This window comes from Oncorhynchus kisutch, linkage group LG22 (genome assembly GCF_002021735.2).
Source record: "Oncorhynchus kisutch isolate 150728-3 linkage group LG22, Okis_V2, whole genome shotgun sequence".
NCBI lineage: Eukaryota > Metazoa > Chordata > Actinopteri > Salmoniformes > Salmonidae > Oncorhynchus > Oncorhynchus kisutch.
In genome coordinates, this window is record NC_034195.2 from 634,219 (window position 1) to 646,765 (window position 12,547).

The window sequence follows — 12,547 nt, forward strand, 5'->3', positions numbered from 1 at the left end:
GAAGGTTGAATGATAGTACTGTATTGGATTCAAAACACTTACTTCAGCAATTGGGGGGGTGAGTGACGCAGCTGTCAAAAGTACTACAGTACTGAGGCACCACTACTGCCGGCCATTACCGGGAACACCATAGGAAGGCGCACCATTGGCACAGTGCGGGGTAGGGGAGGGTTTGGCCAGGAGTGCTTTCCTTGGCTCATCGCGCTCTAGCAACTCCTTGTGGCGCCTGCAAGCTAACCAAGGTTGTAATTTGAGAAAATGGGTTACAAACAAATATGATTGTAGTCATACCATCCTGAACACATTTGGTAGCTAAGCAGGGTTGGGCCTGGTTAGAATTAGGATGGGTGACCACCTGGGAATACCAGCTGCTGTAAGATCTGTATAAGATCTTTAAATTAGAAGAAGTTTCAATTATTGACATGATTTTTCTTCACAATACTGATTCATCCATGTCAGAGATTACACATTTGAATTTAAACCATTGTATGGGATCGACCTAAGCACTGATAATAACCCAAGAACTCACCACCGTGGTTACGAAACTGAAAGACACAAAAAGAAGCAGTAGTCGTTTGTCTGTATAACTTGCTTCCAATGAACAAAATGTCAAACAATATCTATTATCTCTGCTCATATCCCCATCCATCACAGTTGAATCTCTTTGTGAAGGTTGTGTACTGTCCCATTCTGTCTCTGCCTCATCTGTCTCTGTAGTGCTCTCCAAACCCCTTGTCTTACTCTGGAGCTATCTGACTGAAGAGCTGTCCCGATGGGGAGCCCAAACATGTCCCCTGCAATGGATCTCTTCCCCTCCATCCTCTGGATTCACTCACAATTAGTCAGACATAATGCAATCAATCTAAAGGGCTTCTGTTTCCTGCTTCCTGCTTCCTGCCACTGCTAAATGAATCTGTCAGAGGAGCCCAGAGACCAAGTGCTTCTTCTTCATCTTCTTCGTATTCTTCATTGTGCTTGTACACACACAACAAAAACACACACAAGTGTGTACACGTCGACTTGCAGTAAACATGCCACACGGACAGACGGACGGACGGACGGCTCAGTCCCAGTGCAGTAGTAAGAGGCAGGCCACGACCTCGCACATAATTAGTCTGTGGTAGCATTGCAGTGGGATCATTCTATATCAGTCTAGCAATGCCACTTAGAAAAAGACTAGACAACAGGCGGGATTCATGGCTTTGTTTTATTATGTGATGATACAGACATGGATTATCCACAGTAAGCAAATGTGGCATCAGTGTGTCGTAATAGTGGTTGGCAGGTTATCTAGGTAATCACACAGTACTTTCAGGGATCAACTCGTGAAAAGTGTGTCGTAATAGTGGTTGGCAGGTTATCTAGGTAATCACACAGTACTTTCAGGGATCAACTCGTGAAAAGTGTGTCGTAATAGTGGTTGGCAGGTTATCTAGGTAATCACACAGTACTTTCAGGGATCAACTCGTGAAAAGTGTGTCGTAATAGTGGTTGGCAGGTTATCTAGGTAATCACACAGTACTTTCAGGGATCAACTCGTGAAAAGTGTGTCGTAATAGTGGTTGGCAGGTTATCTAGGTAATCACACAGTACTTTCAGGGATCAACTCGTGAAAAGTGTGTCGTAATAGTGGTTGGCAGGTTATCTAGGTAATCACACAGTACTTTCAGGGATCAACTCGTGAAAAGTGTGTCGTAATAGTGGTTGGCAGGTTATCTAGGTAATCACACAGTACTTTCAGGGATCAACTCGTGAAAATGTCAATGCTATTTTCTTTTGGTGCATTATGAATCATACAAAATTCAATTTCCTTCATCTCGTGGGAACAATACGTCTTGTTGACTGTCATCAAAACATGAATATCCTTTGGAGTATCACAAAGTATTTGTCAAGATTCCAATTATTGGGAGAAAAACACTGTATGGCTGGTTCCTTTTCTCTTTGAAAGAACATTGGGTGCAGAATTTGGGTACATTGATACAGAAAAGACACCTAGGCTGTCACAGTAGACCATCATTCCACATTGTACAATTACAGTAATGGGAAGAAAAACAGATGAGATTGCTCGCTACGCAGCCAGTGAGGACTGTGCTTGTCGCTGGCCTTTCAGAGCTCTAGAGAGCTGCCCTTTCACTTTAAAAGAGTGCAACATTTGATCTGAGTTACAGCCCAGCTCCCCAGTTCTATAAAATCCAGCGTTTTAAAGATCAGCCCAGCAGAGATGGAGAGATAATATGGAGCTCAGAGGCTTTACAGGCTGTTGTAGAGTAAAAGTCCCTACACTGTTGTTTTGATCACACTGTGCCTGATATACCCATACACTCACCCCATATTTTATACCTTCTCCAATTGAGCAGTGGAGGGAGGCTTGTGTTTCTAAGTACTGGGTCCTGTTATCTGACTAATACTCAAAGGTACATCCATATTGAGTGCTTCATCTATAGTGATAAAAGAGAATTATCTCTACGGGGCTTTATCCTGTTTATTTACGGATTCTGCCCTTGCGCAGCACATGAGCCCCATGCATTAGAGCTAATAGTGCCAACTGCGACATCACAGAAAGGTACACTGGAGTGGAACCTCCTCTCTCTTCTTCCTCTGACGTGATCGACTGATCATACCCTTGAGTGTGTCATTTGGGTTGTTTCTCAACAGGGGCACGAGTTTTACTTCAGGTTTCGGCTGTGTTGAAATTCTCAGACAGCGTCATGGAATTCACAGCAGGCTGAAGGCCTCAGGGCATCTACAACCAAACTTGTTTCAAGAGAGGTTTTAATTGGCTCAACGGTGGAAAAGTTCCATATGATCAAAGCGTATGTTTGGGGGTTTCAGTTTGAAACTGTGCCTTGATCTGTTTGGCTATGTTCACAGTAGGCTACATTGTGTTCTCCTCACCTATACTTGTGTTTTATATCTTCCGTATATTTCTCTTTCGTTCCTGTGTTCAATGTGATTGTAACACATAGACAAGGCAAGAGAGGGAGGGACAGAGGGAAGGAAGGAAGGATGGATGGAAGGAAGGAAGGAAGGAAGGAAGGAAGGAAGGAAGGAAGGAAGGAAGGAAGGAAGGAAGGAAGGAAGGAAGGAAGGAAGGAAGGAAGGAAGGAAGGAAGGAAGGAAGGAAGGAAGGAAGGAAGGAAGGAAGGAAGGAAGGAAGGAAGGAAGGAAGGAAGGAAGGAAGGGGGAGAGAGAGAGACGGAACGGTAATTATGTCTTTGGCCTTCATCTCCTGCTAAGATGTGCGTTTAATAGGAAAAGATTAATCAGCACTTCCTTTGAACAGAAAAATAACAGGTGAATTATTATGTAATGTAAAACTCCAACCATTAAACCTCCCCGTCTCTCATAGAGACAATACATTCAGTATGGTAAGCTTTGCTTTACCAGCAAAGAACAAACGAAAGATGGGAACAAATAACAAGGCAGCAAACAAAAGCTTATGACACATACAGGTGTTTTGCATTTAAAGATCCCCTTGCTCTGTCAAAAGAGGGACTATTGAAAGAACATTCTGGACCTGTTAATGCTGCATTGGTGATGAAATCACTAATACTGCCATATAATCTCAGTACCAACAATTTACCTCAAAACTTGTACGTTGGGGTTGCCAGATTCAGCCTTTGCATAAGGTTTATTGTATAAGACACAGTGACATCCTCCTGTATTTGAGCCTCTGCCAGTCTGCCTGCATGGCCGCTCGTCGCTGTATGTCTGTCATAATTCAGCTTCAATCGGGGCCGCCCTTCGATTTGAGAGGAGCTGAAGTGGCAGGAAATCAGCTCCTCGGCCCATTAACCCTGGTCACGCTGCAGCCAAGCTGATTTATTACACAGCAGCACACTTCTGAGGGCTCTACATTAAATCAGAATACATCTATCTGGAGGAGGGAAGAAAAGGAAGGGAGGGAAGGCAATGTGACATGACTGGATTTGAACCTTTATTTAAGGATTTTTCATCAACTGTCGCCTCTTTTTATGGCAGATGGTCCAGCACCATCCTCAGACAATAGCTTTAATTTTTGGTGCAATTCTCATTTCTGGATAGGGCTTAAAATACAGGATCAAATCTTGCGATGTCACATGATTGCGCAAAACACAGGGCCCTTCTCATCTCATTCTATCTTTCTGTGTTGTGTACACTAGCTAGTTGCTTATTTACCTTTGAGTACTCCTTACCATGGCCAGGGTTGGGGAGTAACTGATTACATGTAATCTGATTACATTTTATATATATATATTTTTTTACAACTGCAATCAGTTACGTTAAATTACAGATACTTTTGAAAAGTAGATGATTACTTACTTCTAGGATTACTTTTAAATTCATAAAGGATGTTTGCGGAAAAAATAGATTATGACACCTTTCTGTTTTCTCAATGACATTCAATTCAGCATTGAAAAAAAACCTGGGTTTAAGTTTGTTCCACCTGTTCCTGTTCCACCTGAGAGAGTCTGACCTCAAGTCAGAGACTACAATGATTACACCAAATGTTACGTTATAACTAGTAACTGTAACAGATTACATTTACAAAGTAACCTATCCAACCCTGACCATGGCTTACCTACAGTATGTCGACCACCTTACTTCACTTCTGCATACCTTGCTCGGCCGTACCATACAGTTTTACCTCAGTTTACCTCAGCTTTATCATTGCGTTTTCTACCTTGGTTTACCTCTGCTCTATGTACTGAGCTTCAAACAGCTTACCTGCAGGAGGTATTTGTCTGGATGAAGCACTAAAGATAAACAGGATTGTTAATCTCCACTGCAGCTGGTCAAACCAGAGGAAAGAGAGAAAAAGAAACAGATCGATTTGCCTCCTAGAATAAATTCCTCTGCTCTATGTACTGAGCTTCAAACAGCCTGTCTGGAATAAATTCCTCTGCTCTATGTACTGAGCTTCAAACTGCCTGTCTGGAATAAATTCCTCTGCTCTATGTACTGAGCTTCAAACTGCCTGTCTGGAATAAATTCCTTTATAAATACTAGCAGTGTTTCACTGTAAAGGCCTTTATCCCTGGTAGCCTTTATTGTATGCAGTGTTTCACTGTAAAGGCCTTTATCCCTGGTAGCCTTTATTGTATGCAGTGTTTCACTGTAAAGGCCTTTATCCCTGGTAGCCTTTATTGTATGCAGTGTTTCACTGTAAAGGCCTTTATCCCTGGTAGCCTTTATTGTATGCAGTGTTTCACTGTAAAGGCCTTTATCCCTGGTAGCCTTTATTGTATGCAGTGTTTCACTGTAAAGGCCTTTATCCCTGGTAGCCTTTATTGTATGCAGTGTTTCACTGTAAAGGCCTTTATCCCTGGTAGCCTTTATTGTATGCAGTGTTTCACTGTAAAGGCCTTTATCCCTGGTAGCCTGGTAGCCTTTATTGTATGCAGTGTTTCACTGTAAAGGCCTTTATCCCTGGTAGCCTTTATTGTATGCAGTGTTTCACTGTAAAGGCCTTTATCCCTGGTAGCCTTTATTGTATGCAGTGTTTCACTGTAAAGGCCTTTATCCCTGGTAGCCTTTATTGTATGCAGTGTTTCACTGTAAAGGCCTTTATCCCCGGTAGCCTGGTATCCTTTATTGTATGCAGTGCTGTGCAATACAATATTTTACACATGGGAACAACAAATCGCTGCCCTAATGAACCCATATTAGATGGTGGGAGTGTTACTCTTCACTGTTATTATAGATCAGCGGGACTAAACAGCCCAATAAATAGTAAATGCATGGAGAACATAGAGACACTACAGGGCAAGTGCGTATAAAGTTTAATTATCTATGCCATAATATCTAATAACAAAGATGCAGTCAGAAGGTACAGATGTAGAATCTTAATTTGATCACTCTTTTGTTGCTGACAATTTTCCTGCAAAGCGGGAAATGTAAACTGGTAGTGTGTTTGAGTTTTAAAAAGGATTCTGAAGTTTGTTATTTCCACTTAGACATTTCAGTCTTGATTTAACCTAACGGAAAATGTATCATCCTCTACAACAAAATGTCAATGAATTATAATCCACATAATAACTCACATGTCCTGTTGCTGCAGGATAATTTTTCTGCTGTAGTGAACTGGCTAAAATTAAGATCCTACATCTGTAACTTTGTTGTTGTCCTCAGGCAGATCAATAGTAATAGTTAAATGCTTGTTTATACACAACTCAATATGACTGGTTCACTGCACCACTCAATAGTAAATGGTGAGGAGTTTGGCAGTACCCAAAATCAATAACACAGTTAAATGCTGATTAATACCCATTAAAGCTGATGAAGATGAATGGAGCAGAGTCATGCAGGGCTTTTAATGAGCAGATAGCAGGACTAGAGCTTTTGCCTTAGCTTTCAAAAGGACTGGAGCTATATATCATTTTAACTTACAAGACCCTGTGTGTAGTGGTGGTGGAGGGATGCTGTTTTGAGCTTTGAGGCTAATACAGATAAGCTCTCTCTCTCTCTTTCTCTCTGGTCATCTCACTCACTCTCTATTGATAGTTTTAGGCTACTACATGATACACAAATGTTCCCTATACCCATCATGAGGTTGCTACAACCCAGCCTACGAATAAATGTTTATAACAGGTCGAGAGACAAATTGGAGTAATCAAGGTGACAGACAGTGACACATTCAGAGACCTTGCACACTCTTGCCTGCATCTAGCTGATCTAGGGTGTAATCATTAGTCCAAACCGTTGCAAACGAGAGTTTCTATCGGACAAATTCAGGTAGATTTATCCCCGTTTTGTTCCCTTTGCTTCCGTTTAAGAAACATTTTTCAACAGAATTGGCGAATGAATACACCCCTGATCATCCGCACACACAGTTCACTTTCATAGCATCCACATACAAAAAGCATCATCACTTTGCTTGTTGTATAATTCCTTCTTGCTTCTACACAATCACTGCCTTCTTACCTTTTCCCTTCGCTTGGGGTCTTCAGTGCCAACACAACAGCTGTCTGTGACCATAACCGCTAAACGCTACACACAGTCTACATCGTTGTCAATGTCACCATATCAGCTAACGTCATGGTAAACATAACTCCTAGAACTAAAGCATTAGTAAACCGGCTACAATCACGCAGAGCAGTGTACAGCAAGCAGTTTAACAGTTCCACTGGCAGCCCCGGTGGCAATAAATTAATAAAACCGAAAGCTTACCTTGACTTGGAAGAGTTCCAGTGTTGGATAGCCTTAGCCAGCTAGCTAACATAAATAGCATTCCTCTCTGCTGGAGCCAGGTGTTTGAGTAGGCTAAATAAGCTAGATGCATTAGCTAGCTAAGTGAAAGTTGCACAAAATACAATATACAAATACAATCTCTCTCTTTCTGCTGCTTCTCCTGAATTTGTGAAGAAATTAATTTGTTCAAAACTGTTCAACTATTTCCTTTCTCTCTCTTTGAGTCAACTACTCACCACATTTTATGCACTGCAGTGCTAGCTAGCTGTAGATTATGCTTTCAGTTCTAGACTGGTTCTCTGTATCAGATATGAAGGTAAGACCCAGATGCAGACCACATCGAATAAACAATAGTTTAATATTCCAACAGGGGCAGGCAATAGACAGGTCAAGGCAGGCAGGGGTCAGTAAACCAGAGTTGGGGCAACGGTACCGGCGGCAGGCCAGCTCAGGGTCAGGATCAGGGTAAGGCAGAGGTTGGGAATCCAGATGGGGGCAAAGGTACAGGTCGCCAGGCAGAGTGGTCAGGCAGGCGGGTTCGGAGTCATGACAGGCAAGGGTCAAAACCAGTAGGGCGAAGAGAAGAGAGATTGGAAAAAAGCAGGAGCTGGGACACAAAACGAAGGCTGACTTGAACAAACAAGACAAACTGGCAACAGACAAACAGAGAACACAGGTATAAGTACCCATGGGATAATGGGGAACATGGGAGGAGGGTGGAGACAAGCACAAGGACAGGTGAAACAGATTAGGGTGTGACACTGATCCTTTGATTCGGTGGACAATATGTCAGTTGATGATGCAAGAGCTCTGATAGGTTGGAGGACGTCCTCCAGAAGTCGTCATAATGACTTTGGAAGTCTTTGGAAGGGGGCGAGAACCATGAGCCTCCTAGGTTTTGTGTTGAAGTCAATATACCCAGAGGACGACGGAAAATAGTTGCCCTCCGGCTACACCATAGACCTTCATTGCAAAACAGTGTGTTTTAATCAGTTAGTTGGTGACGTGAATATACACTGAACAAAAATATAAACGCAACATGTAAAGTGTTAGTCCCATGTTTCATTAGCTGAAAGAAAAGATCTCCAAAATGTATCATACGCACCAAAAGCTTATTTCTCTCCAATGTTGTGCACACATTTGTTTAAATCCCTGTTAGTGAGCATTTCTCTTTTTCCAAGATAATGCATCCACCTGACAGGTGTGGCATATTAAGTATCTGATTAAACAACACGATCATTACACAGGTGCACCTTGTACTGGGTGCACCTGTAAAAGGCCACTCTAAAATGTGCAGTTTTGTCACACAACACAATGCCACAGATGTCTTAAGTTTTGAGGAAGCCTGCAGTTGGCATGCTGACTGCAGGTATGTCCACCAGAGCTGTTTCCAGTGAATTGTATGTTCATATCTCTACCATAAGCCGCCTCCAACGTCATTTTAGAGAATTTGGCAGTATGTCCAACTGGCCTCACAACCGCAGACCATGTGTATGGTAGACCATGTGTATGGCAGACCATGTGTATGGCAGACCATGTGTATGGCAGACCATGTGTATGGCAGACCATGTGTGTGAGCGGTTTGCAGATGTCAAAGTTGTGAACATAGTGCCCCATGGTGACGGTGGGTTTTATGGTATGGTCTTGGATGGAATGGAATTTTGATAACTAAAAGACGGATTGGAGTCTTTTAATTGTCATCTCTTTGCAGCAATAGCCGTTTGCTTTCCAAACAGTTTTTCCGCGATTGCTTTTTTAAATATTGTGATATGCCTGGCTGGGTCTCTCTGCTTTTCACTGACAGTTGTAACTCAACATTCATATATTCTATTTGGAATTTTCAGCGCTCGCTGCCCAAATTGCGTGCCTCATGCCGTGTCGCAAGGATCTGTACATCATTCCTGGAAACTGAAAATGTCCCAGTTCTAGGCCTGCATACTAAGATCAACAGATGTATATCTGTATTCCCAGTCATGTGAAATCCATAGATTAGGGCCTAATGAATGTATTCCCAGTCATGTGACATCCATAGATTAGGGCCTAATGAATTAATTTAAATTGAATGATTTCCTTATATGAACTGTAACTCAGTAAAATCTTTGAAACGGTCAAACAATCACTTAACAAAGGCGCTCCTGTCGGCAACCCGGCACATTCGTTCACTCACAAAATAACTTCAGCATCCAAACCCCAACAGTGCATTGGGCACCCGCTATTTGATGAATGGAAAGAGACATCAGTTACACCACACCTATTGCGATGACATTCTGCGATTGTCATTAGGCCTACACTTGTAGCCTGAATTAATGCATCCACTGTTGTTCATGCGTACCTCGGTCTCAGCCACTCATCTCTGCCTTGTCTGTGAGTGTCTCAGCCACTCATCTCCACTCATCTCCACCTTGACAAAATGTAAGTGTTCTCCTCAAACCACAATGCAATTTGGAGCGTATGCTACCTTATTCCCAGTCAACTCACAAATTTTTCAGGCAGCTGACATGCAGTAACGTTCAAAATTGGTGTAACAGCCTATAGTTTTTTGGGCATGTTGTATTCATTAGATAATGTTTTACCGGTATAGCGTATGCCCACTATTTCTTAGTGGGTATGGGCAGGCTTAAGCTATGGACAATGAACACAATTGCATTTTATCGATGGCAATTTGAATGCACAGAGATACTGTGAGGAGATCCTGAGGCCCACTTCTCCCAGTGTAATAAAAATGTGCTGGGATTGTAACCGTAATCTTCTCTTTCATGTCTGAAATGTGGTCTCTCGCCTGCTATAGAAGAATGGCTCCTGAGAGCAAAACTGCACAGCATGACCGTTTCCCCTCCCTTTCTGCTTGACTTCCCTGGTAGAACACAGAGCCTGTTATTTGACCAGTCAGCAACAGCCCCCCGTGATTTTGAAAACCATTCAACCAAAACTGTGACAACGGACAGGAAAGGTCCAAGAAAGGGAGTGGGAGCACACTTCACTTTCCCGATGAGTGTGAAGAAGAAAGAGAGGCTTTGTCCCCAGAGTAACAGGGATTCCACAGGTCAAGACAAGATTATGGCGATGTTAAAACATAGCACATCAGCCTTAAGTGTCTGTATCAATCTGTCTTCTCCATGGACAAGCCACCTATCCGTCTTCATTGACCCGTGTTCTATCCTTCCCCCTTCTAACACCCATCATATCCCCTCACGCCCTCCAATGCACAGCTACCGTATCATATTCCTCTTTCCCTCTCTCTTCTCAGATCTGACTATGACCTGGAGTATGACAGCTATCCAGATGACCTCTACAACAGGTAGGCAGCTGTACTGCTCCTGCTCTCACCTACATACCTATGTTATAAGAGATTCTTGTTCTTTACTCGCATGGACAAGTAAAAAAACAGGCTTTGTTATGATCCAGTTTTCTTGTTCAGAACTCGTACTCAGATGTTATATGTAAATACCCACGGGGCAAAAACAGGTTGAATCAATGTCGTTTCCCTGTCATATCAACCCCAAAAAATCTATGCGATGACGTTGAATCAACATGGGAACACTGATTGGATTTGCAAAAAGTCATCTACTTTTAACCTAAATCCAATGAATTGACATCTGTGCCCATTGGGGATGTTCTCTTGTGCTGCAAAGCCCCTTCTCAAAGTGAGTGCAATTCTCTAGTCTTCCCTCTCCTCCTCTTTGATTGCATGTGTCTCATGGACAGGCTTATCTCTGACTCCTGATTCGTCTAAGAGGAGGCGTATGGCTGCTTGTGAAAGTCATGCATGTTGAATATGATACCAGAGAATATACTGTACCGCCTTAGTGTTAACTCCTTTTAAATCCCCTTGCCTGATACAGCCCAAATGGCTACACAGCACAAAAGACACTTGCTTTGCTTCAGTAACTCTGTCTGTCTATATTATTCCACAAGTGATAACAGTGAGACTATGGTGAAGGGCCACAGGGAGGGAAATGCTGTGGTGTTCTGAGGGGAGTCTCAAATTGAGCCCGTTCTTTGCATTGAGGCTCCACTTGAATAGCCTAATTAGCCAGGCTTTGATTGGCTGCAAGGAGTGGGCCCTCTGTGTCTGGTGCTGATAAAGGACGCTGTGGAGAGGAGAGATAAGAGAAGAGTGTGCAGAAACTTCTGGGGGAGGAGAGCGTTCGAGCAGCGAAATGGGGACATCTATCTATATCAAAGAGCTGCTGATGCTTTGTCTGCAGGGACAGCATAGATAGGGATTTATGAAATATGATAAGCATGTCCAGATATATACTACGGTGCAAAAGTTTGGCGTCACTTAGAAATGTCCTTATTTTTGAAAGAAAAGCTAGTTTTATGTTAATTAAAATACCATAAAAATTGATCTGAAATATAGTGCAGACATTGTTAATGTTGTAAATGACTATTGTAGCTGGAAATGCCTGATTTTGAATGGAATATCTACATAGGCGTACAGGGGCCCATTATCAGCAACCATCACTCCTGTGTTCCAATGGTATGTTGTGTTAGCTAATCCAAGTTAGAGGCTAATTAAAAGTAAACGGCTAATTGATTCATTAGAAAACCATTTTGCAATTATGTTAGCACAGCTGAAAACTGTTGTCCCGATTAAAGAAGCAATACAACTGGCCTTCTTTAGACTAGTTGAGTATCTGCATTTGTGGGTTCGATTACAGGCTCAAAACGGCCAGAGAAATGAAGGCTATTCCATGCAAAACATTGCCAAGAAACTGAAGATCTCGTACAACGCTGTGTACTACCCCCTTCACAGAACAGCGCATACTGGCTCTAAAAGAGGAGTGGGAGGCCCCGGGGCACAACTGAGCAAGAGGACAAGTACATTAGAGTGTCTAGTTTGAGAAACAGACGCCTCAAAAGTCCTGCAAATGTATTAAAAATAAAAACTGAAAACTGAACAGTTATGTAAATACCTTATTTAAATAAGTATTCAGACCAACATTGAGCTCAGGTGCATCCTGTTCCCATTGATCTTCCTTGAGATGTTTCTACAACTTGATTGGAGTTCACCTGTGGTAAATTCAATTCATTGGATATGATTTGGAAAGGCACACACCTGTCTATTTAAGGTACCACAGTTGACAACCATCTCTGCAGCACTCCACCAATTAGGTCTTTATGGTAGAGTTGCCAGATGGAAGCCAATCCTCAGTAAAAGTCACATGACAATCCGCTTTGAGTTTGCCAAAAGGCAGCTAAAGATGCTCAGACCATGAAAAACGAGATTCTCTGGTCTGATGAACATTTTGGCCTGAATGCCAAGTGACACGTCTGGAGAAAGCCTGGCACCATCCCTACGGTGAAGCATGGTGGTGGCAGCATAATGCTGTGGGGATGTTTATCAGCGGCAGGGACTGGGAGACTGGTCAGG

The 12,547-nt window shown here is 42.6% G+C and overlaps 1 protein-coding gene across 2 annotated transcripts in view; it reads left to right on the forward strand.

Annotated features, from left to right (window-relative positions):
• LOC109867105 (RNA-binding Raly-like protein) overlaps positions 1 to 12,547 on the forward strand; it is a 52,962-nt gene that overhangs the window by 18,414 nt on the left and 22,001 nt on the right. For both annotated transcript variants that reach the window (XM_031801110.1, XM_031801111.1), the window contains exon 3: positions 10,418 to 10,468. In XM_031801110.1, the coding sequence (XP_031656970.1) occupies positions 10,418 to 10,468 (51 nt within the window). The remainder of the gene's footprint in view (positions 1 to 10,417; positions 10,469 to 12,547) is intronic.